This window comes from Hipposideros armiger, unplaced genomic scaffold (genome assembly GCF_001890085.2).
Source record: "Hipposideros armiger isolate ML-2016 unplaced genomic scaffold, ASM189008v1 scaffold_27, whole genome shotgun sequence".
Taxonomy (NCBI): domain Eukaryota; kingdom Metazoa; phylum Chordata; class Mammalia; order Chiroptera; family Hipposideridae; genus Hipposideros; species Hipposideros armiger.
The window spans coordinates 2,569,359-2,585,043 of record NW_017731377.1 but is presented as its reverse complement, the minus strand read 5'-3'; the positions used below and the strand labels follow the sequence as shown (position 1 = coordinate 2,585,043).

The 15,685-nt window shown below is 46.5% G+C and overlaps 1 protein-coding gene across 4 annotated transcripts in view; it reads right to left on the bottom strand.

Annotated features, from left to right (window-relative positions):
- Window positions 1–5,560: 5,560 nt before the first annotated feature.
- Window positions 5,561–15,685, bottom strand: part of MSRA (methionine sulfoxide reductase A) — a 375,212-nt gene continuing 365,087 nt past the window's right edge. For all 4 annotated transcript variants that reach the window (XM_019636163.1, XM_019636166.1, XM_019636165.1 and 1 more), the window contains one exon: window positions 5,561–6,186. In XM_019636163.1, coding sequence (XP_019491708.1) covers window positions 6,022–6,186 — 165 coding nt within the window. In that variant the 3' untranslated portion in view covers window positions 5,561–6,021. The remainder of the gene's footprint in view (window positions 6,187–15,685) is intronic.

The window sequence follows — 15,685 nt, the reverse complement described above, 5'->3', positions numbered from 1 at the left end:
TTTGCTTTGTTTTCACTGGGACACCACACTTGCTCAGAGGTTTCCCTGATATTGGCAGAAGCTCAGAATCCTTGAATTCTATTTGCCAAACCCCACCTTTCATGTAGTTGTTAATGCATTTTAGTTCTCTCTATATATTTTAAATTCCAAAAGACATTATAGTTGTTGCTTTGTACCTTATATTCATTTGTATTTACCCACACATTTACTCTTTCTGTTGTTGTTGTTGTTTTTCATCTTGTGTTTTATATTTCCAACAACAATCATGTTTCTTCTGTCAGAAGTACTCCCTCTCATTACTCTTTTCATGCAGTCCTGTTGGCAACAAACAAATTCCCCCCATTTTTCATTTGCTTCAAAACATTTTTATTTTACCATCATTTTTGAAGGCTATTTTACTGGGCTAGGATTCTAGATTGTTTCTTATTCTTCTTTCATTACTTTAAAGATGTTATTACATTACCTTCTGTCTTCCATCATTTCTGTTGAGAAGTCAGCTGACATTTTTATTGTTGTTCTCTTGAAGGTAATGTGCTTGTTTGTTTTCCTTCTGGTTACTTTGAAGATTTTTCTCTCTTTGGTTTTTACTAGTTTTACTATGATATGCCTAGTTGTGGTATTTTTTGTGTTTCTCTTGCTTAAGCTTCTCTGAGCTTCTTGAACACGGGAAGTGATATGCATGTTTTGAAAAATGCTCATTCAATACTTTTTGAATATTGACTTTGTCTCATCCTTTTCTTCCCCTCTTTTTGAAACTAAAATTATACATATGATAGACACTATGGATGTGTCCCACATGTGTCTTATTCTGTGCATGTTTCCTTTTCTTGTCTCTTGACACTTGACTTGTCTTCTATCTAACTAATTCTATGTTCTGCCGTGTTCATGAGGTCAATGAACTGCGTGAACTCAGCCTAGAAAAAGTGCTACCTACCTCATTGCTGAATATCATCACTACAAGTCACCTTGAAAGTACTCCCCTTGGAAAGCTATGTACCAACACCAGTGCCTAGTCCACCCTTCAAAGCAATTTTGGAACTCTTTTTCTGGAATGGCCATCAGAGCTGTTGTCATGTTACCCTTGATGTCCTGAATATCATCAAAATGTCTTCCTTTCAATATTTCCTTTATCTTCGAGTAAAGAAAGAAGTCATTAGGGGCCATATCAGGTGAGTAGGGAGGGTGTTCTAATACAGTTATTTGTTTACTGGCTAAAAACTACCTCACAGACAGTGGTGTCATGTGAGCTGGTGCATTATTGTGATGCAAGAGTCATGAATTGTTGGCAAAAAGTTCAGGTCGTCTAACTTTTTCACACAGGTTTTTCACCACTTCCAAATAGTAAACTTGGTTAACTATTTGTCCAGTTGGAACAAAATCATACATGAATAATCCCTCTGATATCAAAAAAGGATAGCAACATTGTTGCAACAAAGTTTGCGAACTTAATTGTCATACCTCATAATCTGCTGTTGAAACTGCCCATTTCATTATTAATTTCAGATATTGTATTCCTTGAGTGCTATAAGATCCACTGGTTCTTTATAAATTACAGTTCTCTTTTGAAATTCTAAAACTTTTCACTCATTCTGTCCACCTTGCCTCCAATTTATGTAACATATTAATTATGGTTAATCTAAAGTCCCACATCTGCTACCTCCAGTGTCTGAATACTATGTGATTCTGTCTCTTCATGCCTTAAAGTCTACTTTGATATTAGTGTAGCTTTACCAGCCATCTTTTGGTTAGTGTTTACATAGTTTCTTTCCTAATATTTTACTTTCAACTTTTCTGTGCTCTTATATTTAATATATATAAATTGTATATAGTTGGCTTTCTTTTTTAATCCATACTGGAAATGTTAATGTCTTGATTGGGGAGTTATATTTTCTTTCTTCTTTGTATGGTTAATAATTTCTAATTTTTTTATTTTCAATAAGTTTAATCAATTCAAATACTCAACATTGCACATTTAGAAGAAGAAAAGCTAAAGAGGTTCCACATACTGTCGTCTTCCACATGAAAGGATCCCCCTGTCCTCTGTTGGGCAGATAAATAAGAGGGCTGATCACCTTGATCCAGTCAGGGATTTACCTGGGTTATGGCTGCTTTTGTGGTCAAAGCTCAGATAGACTCAGTCTGTCTCTCACTAATCCATATTTTCTGGGCATGGCCTTTGCAGGGTCCTGATTGAGAGGCAGGCAGATCTCAAACTCCTCAGCCTTGAAAGTCTGCAGGAGATCTGCAGTTCCATCCTAGATCTCCAGCTTCTCACCTCAGGCAGCTTCGACCTGGCACCTACCCCGAAGAGGACATGACCAGTGATCTTGAGGCAGATTCTTGCTGTTGGTCGATCTTTGTTCCCTAAACATGGAGACTGCAAGATGGCTCCCTCTGACCTTTAAGAACATGTTAAGTCTAGCTTGTCAGTCATCGACTCAGCTCAAAATTGTGTACTTGAGACCCCTGAAGTTTCCAGTTTCTCCTCCAGACCCATGCAACAAATAAAAACTTTACTGGTTTCTCTCTGGTCCTGTAGAGGATCTCCTGAACCAAGTCTGGTTCTCAGCCTGTAGTCCGAACTGGAAAATATCCCCAGAGGAGAGGAGGGACAAAAACTTATTGGCAACGTCAGCTCATTTTATAACAGCGCTGATCCTCTGAAATGGTAGTTAATGCAGTCCTCATTGCTCTCATAGCTTTCCTATGCTGTGATTTAAAAGCAAAAATTACCCAGGTTTTTCTGTTCATACAGTGGGAGTACCGGTCTACCATAATTTATAGCATACTACCTAGAAGTGAAAATGGAGAGATTATTTTTTAATCCCATTGGGAAGGAAAATCCCCTGCCCCAAGTCTACAGTATCCAACAGGGTTTTTACTTCAACACTGCTGATGGTAATCTTGAGCATAATATAACATCTTCCCTCTCAGTTATTAGTCATAAGCATGTCTGCTATTCTCTAACAGGACATCTTGAGGAAAGGGAAAAATTTGAACCTTGATTCTTAACAGAGGTAGGTTATCAGGGAAGGAGAGAGGTACTCAGGGGGAGTGCAAGTTTTAAATGAAGCAGCAAAAAGTCAACTGGAGTAGGAATTGTCAGATTGCAGGTGGACCCTGGGTTTTGCCGCTTACTGGGTTACACTGGGAAAGCCACTTCATTCTCTGTTTCCATTTCCTGGAATTTGAAAGAAGGTTTGTTTGACTCTAAAACCTATTCCTCACTACACCAATGCTGTCAGAATTGCACATAGCGGAGCCCTGACTTAGGGCTTGTCTGTCTGTTTGAAACAGGCCCCACTGCAATGCAAGTCTACAGGAGAAGTCTGGTTTGCTGGCTGCCATGAAAAACAGACAACCGTCTTCTGAAATTCTTTCATTAGTGCTAGAGTGGCATGAACATGAGAGGACTCAGGATTAGGGTGAGACAAAAAGGCTGAGGACAGTAAAGATCTACCTTACCCTCTCCTTCCAGATAAGAAGGCTGGAAATCTGCAAGAGCCCAGGAGCTGGACAGAGGGTTCCCCAAGCTCCTGAGGTTCTGGAGATCAGGGGACCACCCTCAGATGCTATAGAAAGCAGGCCAGGGAACTGGAGGGGGTGTGAGGATAAGGCATGACATAGCCCGAGGACCTTTGTCAATTCATCACCACTCTCTTGACCTAGTTTAGAGGCTGTCAGTCTGGTGGCATCTGCGTCGAGAGAAACGAACCTAACACATAAACACAAATTGGGGGAGGAGATCAAAGCTATTGGGGACAGGAGACAGATTAAGAAATAGCAAGTTTTCCCTGTGGATTTTAGCCTGTTTCTTTTTCCGCTTTTATATTTGAGCTATGTCCTGATTCTTTCTTGTTACCAGCCAGCTAGGGTATTCGAGCACATGATGACAGAGACTCGACTCCAGTTTCATCAATTCTATCTGGGACAGAGTGGGGAAGGTGGGTCCTGGGCCTGTGCCTTCATACAGGAGTTAATTAGACTGTGACTGATTCTGTTTAGAGGGAAGGACAGAAGTCTTCTAAAAATGTTCGATCTAGTCTCAATATTGAGCTTGTTTCTCAATTCATTTTTTTCCTGAGCACCCACATGGAATTCTGAATCTCCACTCACCCTCTGAGCTGCCATCAAGGAGGCTGACGGTCCTGAAACTAGGCAGGTCCGTGATGATAAAATAAGGACTCTGATCAAGGCCAAAACAGGTAGAACCAATTCAGCCAGTTCCTTAATCTGCTAGAATGAAACTGAGGACTCAGTTATTCAAAGTTATGTCTTGAGAAAATTTTATTTGTTAAGTTAGCAAATGCTGAGGACTAAGGACTTCCCAAGTGTTATGTCATTTTATCCTCCTAACAACCAAACGGGGGAGGGGCTAAATTGTCTTCCACATTTCAAGTCCGTGTGCCAGATACTGGTTTTGATGCTCAGCACCATGCCAGACCTCCTAACCTCTCCCAAGATTATAGTGACTGACATCTTGGCAACCTTATTTCCCAGACTCTTTCTACAGTGGGTGAGGCCCTGTCCAAGGCCTCCTTCAAGCTGATGTCTCAGATGTCTTTGATGGCTTGCTTTCTTCCTGTGTGCAAGTTGGATTAAGTGGCCCCAGGGGTCTCTCTCCCAGTTCTATTACTCAGTGACTCTAGTGCCACCCACCTCGCTGTAATCTTGGTTTCTGTTACTTAAGAGCTTTCTTGTTCCTTCAGTAACAAACACTTGCAGAAAGTATTGTCCTGTACACAAGACTTTCACTTGTATCTCCTTGAATTCTCGAGATGCTTAGGGCACAGCAGAAATCCAAGAGGGAAAAGAAATGGGTTAAATGCATGGGAACAATGTCTATTTCTTCATCTGTCTCCTGCCCCAAATAGCTCTGCTCTCCTCCTCACAACTTGTGCTTACGTGTCTGTTTTGCATCATCAGATCATTCGGTTCTCAATTTACGTTTCACTGCCTCCCAGAGGCCTCCCCTGACCCACGTAGCTAAAACACACCTCAAGGAGACTCCACAGCCCCAGATACAACTTACCATCTCATCTTACTTATTATCCCCGTATCATTTCTCAGGATCTGACATTATCTTATTGATTCAGTTGTTTACATGTTTTTTTTGCTTGTGTCCCCCACCCTTTGCCTTGAATATGAAGACTTTTCAGGGCAGAAATTGCATGTGTCTGTTCTAACTAGAATAGTCCCTGGTGTGCCGGCTGTCACACGCATGTGGAGAACAGCTGTGATTACTAAAGGTGCAAGGAGCCAGAGGTATGCACGTTTTCCAAAACACTCCAATCACATTTCCCATTTGGGGGAAAATGACTCTGAGGCTTCTATCGCACAATACTTAGAAATATCCTACCTAAACAAGTAAAAGACAGATGAGACATCAGGCAGTTTGTATTATTAGGCTGTAGACGTTTATTAAAACAAGCATTTCTCAGAGTTGTCAGCAATGCGTTAGAATTCGCCTAGCTAGCTCCCATTTGCTCTGCCACAGGAGGGCGCGGGGTGGGGGTGGGGGTGGGGCAAGACCCTCACACATGTACAGGATCCGTAGAGCTAAGCAGTGCAGTGAGGGCTTTATTGAGGCTATAACTGTTTGCAAATTTTAAGGCACTGGAGGGTAAAGGGCATGTGCGGTGGGACAGGGCTCAGGTAAAAAATTTCGAGCATGCTCCAGCCTGCCTGGTAGTCCCCTGTTTCCCTCCCTAGCTCCATTGCAGGCACCCCAGCACAAGAAGGGTGAACACACCATATGCACTATCCTCATTCAGACAGACCCCAAACGATCCAAAAAATGTCACAGCTCTATTCCCACCACAACTTATTAGAAGACAAATTACATGTTATCAACTCACCATGGCGCTTCACGTAAATTATACCTCAAGAAATCAGATTTTGGCCAACGCCTTTGTGCTTTGTGCACTTCAAAAAGCCATTGACGAAAGCCACAGAAGAATTGCCCAACTTGTTGAAAGCGTTTTTGCTTTCAACCTGAAGGGCCCACCACGTGGGAAGAAATTACTTTTTAATACCCAGCGGACAGGACACGCCGGTGCCCCCAAGGCCGCAGTACCCGTCGGGGTTCTTGCTCAGGTACTGCTGGTGGTAATCCTCCGCGTAGTAGAAAGTTTGTCCCTCCCGGATGTCCGTCGTGATCTGGCCATAGCTGTGCTCTGACAGGACCTGCGGAGAGAAAGGCACCATCAGGACCTGATCCTGGGCAGAGATGCTCCCAAGTGGGACAGGGACTTCGGGCTGTGAGGGAGGCAGACACGGAGGCAGACACGGAGGGAGGCAGACACGGTGGCTTGGGGTGGGTAGTGGGTTCTTGCGGCCCGGGCTCTGCCACTTCCCAGCTGGGTTATTCTGGGCAAGTTCTTACCTCCCTGTGCCTCAGGTGACTGGCGCTTGAATCAGCTTCTCTGACCTTGTCATTTACACTTTACCGGTTACATCACTGCTGTCCCCCGTGCGTGTTGGGAGCCCTGGTTTGGGCCTTGTGGGTCCATGTGAAACCGGCCCAGTGCTCTCCCAGGGGAAACAGCAGGGATGCATGGCTCCCTGGCTGCACTGGGAAGAATGGGGGTCCCTGAGAGCACCCACGCAGGGCTGCGGTGGGAACGGATACAGGGGTACCGAGAGGACAGGGCAGGGAAAGCGGCACACCCGCCCCTTCTTGTGGCCTCTGCCACCAGCTTAGAGACAGGCCCCCTGCCATCTCACAGGCAGGACAGCGGATCCTCCACTCCCTCACTATGGTTTTAGGGAGCAGGGCTCTGTCAGAAACACTCTGGGGAGCAGGGGGTCATTTGGGGTCTGGGTTTTGCTACTTCAGCCCCCAGGGCCTGGGGAGTGAAGTCAGGGGAGGATGTGCCCTGATGACCTGTGCCAGCTCATCACCACCCTCAGTGACCTAGTTGAAGGCTTGGCGGCATCTGCTGCCAAGGAGAGAAACAGACACAAAAACACATGTCTGGGGAGGAGAGCGGAGCTATTTGGGGCAGGAGCCCGATTAAGAAATAGACATTGTTCCCCATGGATCTTAGCCCGTTTCCTTTCCCTTTTGGATTTCAGCTGTGCCTTCGTTCCTCCCTGCTTGCGGTATTTGAGCACAAGGCTACAGAGAGTCGAGCCCAGTTTCACTGATTCCATTTTGGACAGGGGAGCAAGGTGGGGTCTGGGACTTGTGTTTCCATAAGGGAACTGAGCAGTCTCTGACTATCCGTTGGTCTAATTGAGAGGAAGTCCTCACATCTGCGGTGTCAGGAATCCAATATTAATATTCAGCACGATTCACTGCCACAGTTTTTTTTTTCCCTGAGAATGTTCACTCTTTTCCTGAATCTCCATCCAGCCCTCTGAGCCAGAGCGAGGCAGACTGAGGATCTGACAAGGAGGTGGGGACAGTGAGGAACAGGACGCTCGCCAAGGCAGGTGGATTGGACCCTGCAGCTCAGAAACAGCCAGTTTCCTTACAGGGGTTAGAAATGACAACCAGGAGCCATTCTGACTTCAGTTTTGACACTTTTTTTGTAAACTAGCAATTATCAAGGGTTTACCATATGCCACGCTTTGCACAAAGACTTCACAATGTTAATTTTAGCCTCACAACAGCCATATGAAGGAAGTACTATTATTATCATCCATCTTTAAAAGTGTGTGTCAGATCTTGTGTCCTGATCCCTGACACGCTCAGCTGGCCCTGGTACTGCACAGGCTGAAAGCTTGGAAGCCACATTTCCCAGGTTTGGCTGCCAGCAGCACTCCAGTCTAGATGCCACCAATGAGAGAAGCACACATGAAATCTGGCAGGCTAAATCAGAAGAGAAGCCATTATGTGCAAAGTGCAGTTGTGAGAGTGGGCGCAGGGATCTGCAGAGAGCAGGCCTCACACTGCCTGCCCCTCCTGAGAGCCATTCACTCTTGAGCTGCAGGCAATTAAAGTTGTCGGCAATGATTTCTTGGTATCCTGAAGTCCAGTGGTGCTTTTGCCTGACCTTCACTCCAACAGCCCTCCTAATGATGCCGGAAGCACGAAATTCCCTTTGTAAAATCTACCCTCAAACGCTTTCTGTTTCCGTGACGGAACACCAGCTAACACAGCATTTGGTGCCAGAATTGTTTTCAGGAAGCAGAACCTCAATGAGAATGAGAACCTGGGGCTGGTTAACTGTCCTGGTTAGAGTTAGGAATGACCTCACTGTGATGGAAAGGGATCAGCGCCCACAGTGTATAGTGGCAACACATTTCCTTAAGTTATCACTCGGATTTGCCTGTGACGAAATGCCACTGAAGGGAGGCTTTGGGACACTAGGTTGGCGGTGGCAGTGGAATACTCTGGTGAAGATGATAAGCACAAGGTCTGCGGGGGGGGGGGGGGGGGTGCTGGCCTAGAGCTTGTGGAAAGAAAAAGATGCAAGCTCAGGACTTGACATTCCTGGCCCAAGTTCAGAGAGCCAGAGAATGTCTTGGACTGATTTAAAATAATCTCTTGCTTCTTATTGCTGGGTCCAAATACCAAAGAAAAGGTTGCCTCCAGCAGGTTCCAGATTTACAAGTGGAGTTCACACTCTCACCAGGGGGGAAGCCCAGGGGTATCCTCAGAGAACCCATCCACTCAAACTGTTCCAGACACACCCACTGAGACATGCTCCTCTCCGGCTGTACCTTAGATTCTCTGCGCGTGTCGACAGGAGTCTTCCACATCCCGAGGTGATCTCATATTTTGACCTCAGAAGTTTCCCTGCCATGGCCCCACTGAATGGGAGCTTGCCTGCTGTCAAGATCCGCTGGCCCTCCCGTCTCCTTCACTCCCGGGGCCAGGGCCCAGGTCTGCTGACATCTCCACTCCCTGCCCCATCTGGGCTCTGTCCTCTCTGAGGGCGACCTCCTCGCATGCTGCCCACCCTGCCCTCTCTTTCATAGATGGACGTCCTTCTTGAATGGACAAGGATGGCATTCCCAGAAGCTTCTCTACCAGCCCAGTGAACGCTTTTGCCCAGGCGCCCCTCTTCTCCACACCACCTCTCACTGACCCCTGACCATGGACCACCCCAAAGGGGCAATGTCCCTTTTGGGGAGCAGTGGGAAGGGAGGTGTGAAGATGGGGGCCCAGGCAGTACCAGACCTCTGCCACAAGATGGCAGACACTCCACTTTTATTTGAGAGGAAAAAACCAAGAATAAACAGTGATGAAAACCTACAGAAGACAGAGCTATGCTTCCCTCCCCCAGCTCCCCTTAAACTGGGACATCTGGCCAGGTCTTGGGGTGGCAGACACAGGCTAAAGCCACCAGGCCTATGGTCCACATTGCCCCCTTGCTCTGGGCCAGCCAGCTTTCAGGCTGAGACTGTCACAGCACAAACAAGGCTGTGGCTGTCCTCAACCCTTGCTCTGTAACTGGGGGAGGGGGAAGACTAAAACACACAAAGAAACTGGATGTAAAAGAAGAAGTAGGAAAATGAAAAATCCTACCCAGTCTCTATTTTTCCTTCTTCCACACAGCCTCGGCTTTCTCACTTTACAAAAGCAAATCACTCCAGGGCCTGTTTCCCCCAATAGGTCTTGCCAGACACACAGCTGGGCACAGTGCAAGGGATTCCAGGTGACTTCCTAGGTCTTCTCTGTGCATTAGTTTTCTTGCTGTGACTGTAAACTGTGACGGGCAGTTTTGCTGTGGTCCGCCCCTTCCACTGTGTGTGCCTTCTATGTGCTGGTGAAACTACAGGGTAAATAGAACATGAGATCTCCCTCTAGGGACTGGTCTGGAGCTGGGAGCACACAGAGTAAAAGCCTCTCCCGGGTCCCTCACGAGGACCTGCCAGCCCTTCCCGACTGGGTTCCACTCTGCCTCCTCAGCCTCATTTCCCTCGCCCTTTCCTTACTCTTTTCTTTCTCTTCCTCTCTGAGGACTGTTTTACTTTACACATCGCCTGAACATTTCATCCCCTTGCACACGACCTCCTAGCGATGTTCTTTCTTCTCTTCCCTATTGCTTGAACTTGTAGCCATTTCTCAGCACCCAGATCAAATGTTCCCAGCTTTCTAAAACCTAACCTGATTGTATAAGGCAGAAGGTCACTCCATCTTCTATGCTCCTGCAATCCAACTGTCCCTTACAGTGCTTGTGACATGGCATTTTAGCTCTCCTTTGTTTCTCTAAGCCGCTTCCACTCTTCTCCAGTGAGACACACACTAGATTGTGTGCCCCTTGAGTGTGGATGCACTTATTTGTCTACCTCATCTCAGGGCTTAATATATAAGAAATGAATGAATGAATTTAAAAAAGAACAGTTGAGTCTTGGGATCTCCTGGAGATTCTCTTGACCTTTGGGGCTCCATCTGGGTCCCTGCAGCTGCCCTTGTGGACCTGGGAAGCAACAGTGAGAGGCAGCTTGTGGATCAGGGAGCTTGAGCTGCCTCTTTCCTTGTCATAGGCCCTTGGCCAATTCCGTGGGTGGATTTACTCTTTAGACATGGCATTGTGGCAGCTGTGTCCTTATGGGAAGCACCAATTGTCTTCCACAGAAGGTGGCCTCAGCATTACCCGCAGCTCTTGGAAAAGCCCATTTGCTCTTCTAGGGGCTGAGTGGGGTGATGGGGGAGGTGGAGGAGCAGGGGGAAGTGGGAGATGAAGACTGGTTACTGATGGACCCTGGGCCTCCAAGTCCACAGGTCAACTTGGGTCCATGCAAGCTACATCGGTGCTGTTGGGTGCACCTCGGTCTTCTGATACCTCTCCTACAACATCACCATATACCAGATGCCCCGGCCAATTATGAGGATCATAAGTAATTTGTTACTAGTAATGGCTAACGTATCAGTGATTGTGAATGGCTTATTTTTCCGTAATGAATTATTGCCGATGGAAGGCTCTCCTGATCCTAGTATCACTCCCGCTCACTTGTCCACTAGACCAGAAAGTGTTAGGAGGGCTAGCAACTGGGAGTCACATGTCCTCAGCCTGCACAGTCTCAACCCACCATCCATGGGGTGGGGGGACCTGCGCCAGTGATGGACCGATCCTGATTATAGAAATGATGAATCACATCACCAACAGTTTTCCCATATCATAAAAAGGAGGCTGTACCCATGAGAGTGGGGATAAAGGGGCGGATAAAGAGTTGAAAGCAGCTGCAGCAACCACTCTGGTTTCAATTATAGCTGTCCTCACAGGATGAATCCCTCAGGGATCCCCTGGTAGGCCGGACCTCCAGCACAGGCTGACCCCAACCCCAGGAGGCTGCTCTTCTTCCAGGCTTCACAGCGCCACCTTGTGGTATGGGGGATGAGTGCAAATCATGAAGGATTTGCTGGCCAAAGTGACCAGCCAGGTTGATTGGAAACCTCGCTATATGATGCTGCAAGGAAATATGCTCTCTTGCTGGTCAAACCCAGGGCCCAGTATGTCCTTCCCCTCTCCAGGCTCCAAGGCTGGGTCCACCCACTGCTACGCAGAAAGCCAGCCTTGTGCGCCCTCTTCCTCTGCTAAGTTCCTCAGCCAGGACCAGCTCCAGGGGAAGAAATGATTCGGGCCTAACTCTCTCACCCCTCCTTTTTCTAACTCCCACTGTTGCTGACTCCATAACAATTATCTAGAGCTCCTTGTGTGTGGCGTTTTTTTTTTCCCTGCTGATTTTTTAGAGGGAAGGAAGGGGCGTCTCACTAAAATACACATCAGTATGCCACATGGTTCGAGGCATCTCTGGAAGGTTACCTCATGTCATGGGTCATGCTTTTCTCACAGACTCATCTCACCTTTTTCTTAGAAGGGCCCAGGAAGCCTCTGATGTCTTTATTCTCTTATCATTTTCTTTCTGGAAGCTGCTTTTCTATCTGTAAAATGGACACAACACCTAGCTCCTTGTCCTATTATGTGAATCCAAGATAAGGCGTACAGCGTGCATAGCACCCTGGTGTATTTCAATTACACGATAGTCCTGGCTCCCTTTCCTGTCAACCCCCATGCTGGGGTAAAGCTAGCCCACCCATTTTGCCCTCTTAAAGTAGGTAGGCTTCCACTTACACGCCCCACCCCCCATTCACTCCCCACTTCTACAGCTTCACAGCTTCTCTGTGGGGCAGGAAAAAGAGGTGGGTGTCAATAAGCTGTGGCAGAGCTCCCAGCCCTCACAACAGCTGTCTCCAGCCCCACAAACACCACAAACACCCGAGGAAGTGTCCGGGCCCAACCCATCCTTCCAGGTCTGCTGGCAAGAAACCTTTCTTTCAATAAAATTCATAAATATGTGACCGTTCTGCTTATTGCAACCTGCTAATAAGCTTATTATTAGCTTCGCTGAGATTCTCCAAGTGCCCAAGTACACTCAGCCTACTGTATGGAAATGACATACTCTTATACCACCCTGAGAAAGTGCAGCCGGGAGGTCCCAGCAGCACAGGCCATGGTGGAGTGTCAACAGGTAAGGTGAGAAGTATATCAAGGCATGGAGGCAGTGTTCATCCAAGCCCTTGTTTTTGTCCCCAACTGCAGTGTCTCCAAAGAACTTCCTCACACACTCCAGTCCGTGTGAGACTTTGGCTGACTTAAGAGGGGAGAATCAGTATTCTTATTTTTCAGTGGAGGACACTTCATGAAGCCCAGAGAGAGAGGAGGCTGGTGCATAGTCACTTGCCAGTAAGCTGCAGAGCAGGGGCTAGAGTCCTTGACTATTTCCGTTACTCCTGAAGGACCACTGTCCCAGGGGACCAAATAAAGATGCTAACTTATCCTCCGAAAGGGACAGATTATGATTTTGAAATATCAGAAAGAGTTCTAGATACGGATCATCCTATATTTAGATCATACCCCACCCCCTATCCCTAGAACGCAAAATGTGTGATGTCTATTTTTTAGGTCATCTCACTGATTTTTGTAAAATAAATTGTGCTTAAATATCCGTAACTCCAAATTTTCCATCTTAACCATTTTTAGGTATACAGTTTAGTAGTGTTAAGTGCATTTACATTGTTGTGCAGCCAGTCTCCAGAACTTTTCATCTTGCCAAACTGAAACTCTGTGCCCATTCAATAACAAGTCCTTCTTCCCCCAGCCCCTGGCAACTACCGTTCCACTTTCTGTGTCTATGAATCTGACTGCTCCAGGTACTGCATACAAGTAGAATCACACAGTATTTGTCTTTTTTTGTGACTGGCTTCTTTCACTTAGCATCACGTCCTTAAGGTTCATCCATGTTGCAGCATGTGTCAGAATGTCTATATAAATATCACATTTTGTTTAGCCATTCATCCACCAATGGTCACTTCTCTTTTTTTTTTTTTTTGGCTTTCCAATAATACATCTTGCCACATGACAAGCACACCCACAACAGTTACTTAGATACTTCTCAGCCTGTTCATGTCAGTAGCCTTCTGTGAAGATATTAAGGTCCCCCAAAGAAGTGCAAACAGAGTACAACAGAGAAAAGACTTGCTGCAAACAGTGGTTTGGTTATTCTTTTTCTTATCCCACCTCAACTGACCCCACATACCAGTGACGGTATTATAAAGATGTTGAAAACGAACACTGAAAGCCCATTTAAAGTCACCTAATAGAGACAGAGCTGGGACTGCCTGCTTCTCATCCACTCAGGGGGACAAATGCCCTCCAGATACGAATTCCAGAAACTTCCCAAGTATCACTTGATGCCAAGAGATGACAGAAGATCTACTCAAAGTGTCATAAAGCAGAGCTTGCATTTTAAGTGCCAGGTTCCATATGGAATTTCTAACAGAAGCGAGAGGAGGAGTTTGCAGGGTCCCTCCCATGGTCCAGACCTAAGCTGCAGGGCGCCTTTTCTTTCATTTCCTCATGCCAGCAGCCCTACAGGGGTGTCATCATCTGACGTTACTCACAGTGAAACTCAACAAGGTGAAGAATCATGCTCAAATTCATGTACCTGGAGAATTAGTGGTGGGTCTGGGCCAGGAATCCAGGTCTGCCCAGTTCTGAATTCCATGCTCCTTCCCATACACACGTTGTCCCCAGAATTTGGGAATGTAGGATAAGCGAGGCCCAGGGCGCTCAGTCTGTACTGTCCTGCAGTGTGTCCAAGGTACAAGAGGTCGATATGAAGCCACCAAGAACCTTGTATTGGAATTCTACAGAGCAGGACAGGGAGGGAGAAGGGGGTTTGGTTCTACCGACACGTGTGTGGAAGAGGTGCGGATGTGCACACTTGCACGTCAGCGCGCACTCATATGCAAGTGTATACAAGTGCTCATGAGACTGCCGTGTGAGATCCACTCAACCCCCACCGTAGATGGAGTGACATTTCCTTTTGTAGAAAATGTATCATAAAAAAGAAACTTGAATTTATGGTAGTAGTAGTTCTTAACATCTTGGTGGGGGAAGGGGTCATAGATTCCTTTGAGAATCCGATAAACACTAAGGATACTCTTCCCACATCTACTCACAATCAAATATTTGCTTATAATTTCAAAGTCTTCTATGGCCCTCTGTCCGCCCACTGGCCCTGTATTCAGAACCTTTACACAGGGCCACCAGGTCCAAAGTCATCATGGCAACTGCCCATTGCCCATTCATAGGGTTCTGGGACCATGCAGGCATATCTACTTGGCAGTGAATACTTTCAACACAGACAGATGACCTTAATTCAGTCACAGTAAGAAGGACCAATGAGAAATGGCTATGTTGCCAATGGGAAAGTCATCAGGAAAAGAAGGTACCTACAGTGGAAACCTCATCAGATTTATATTTAAAGCCTCATTAAGTCTGGTCCAAGCTAATCCCATCTCCTCCACCCAGTGAAATAATTTTTAGCCTTATCTCAAGTGTTGGGTTTTTAGGTAATTATTTGTAAAATGTAAATGTGCGTTTCATTTTATTTTAGGATCAGTTAAAAAAAATATTTTGATGGTAAAAATTCATCCTAGAACTGAAATCCAAATTATGATACTGAGCCTTTAGGCAATTGAGGTTTGACTTTTAAGAGCTCAAGCTGAAACCGTTGTCCAGGGGCCAACCAGGTCTGCTTTAGAAGAAAAGGCTTGGGGGCAGGAGACATGGATTTTATTCCTCAGTGCCCTCTAGTGGCACAAGGGAGCATGTATTAGGCACAGCCCACTGCTTGGTTCTTCGTACTTCCCCTGTGTTTGAACTGAGACCACTTCCGTTCTTTCCAGATCCAATTCCATCGAATCCCATGCTATGATTCTATCCTGTGCACATGTGGGTACACACACACACACACACACACACACACACACACACACACTCCCATCCCGTTCAGGCTTAATAAACTCAGCCAAAGCCAGTTCCCAAGTCAGCAGTTTTATTTCATTGGCAGCTTCTGGCTGACCAGACTGCCATCGATCAAAACTTCTGGGGAAGGATATAAAATGACTGGCATGACTTTTAAAGAAAACTACTAGGAAGAAAATCGCCATCTATTCTGAGCTGAGCAGAGGCGCATGCATTTCCAGCTCAGGAATGCACAGAGCACCCACAAAACTGCAGGTGTGTGGGAAGCAGGTCTGCCCCCTACCCACAGCGGGCCCTGGAACAACAGGAGCTTTGGGCTCTGGAACCACAGGATCCCCCCAAGAGTTAATCAGTGAGTATCAGCACAGCAAGGGGGACAAATCAGGGGAGGCAAGAGATCCCTGGAATGACGATGCAACGTCGACAAGGAGATGCTCAGAGGGGCTTATGAGGAGGCC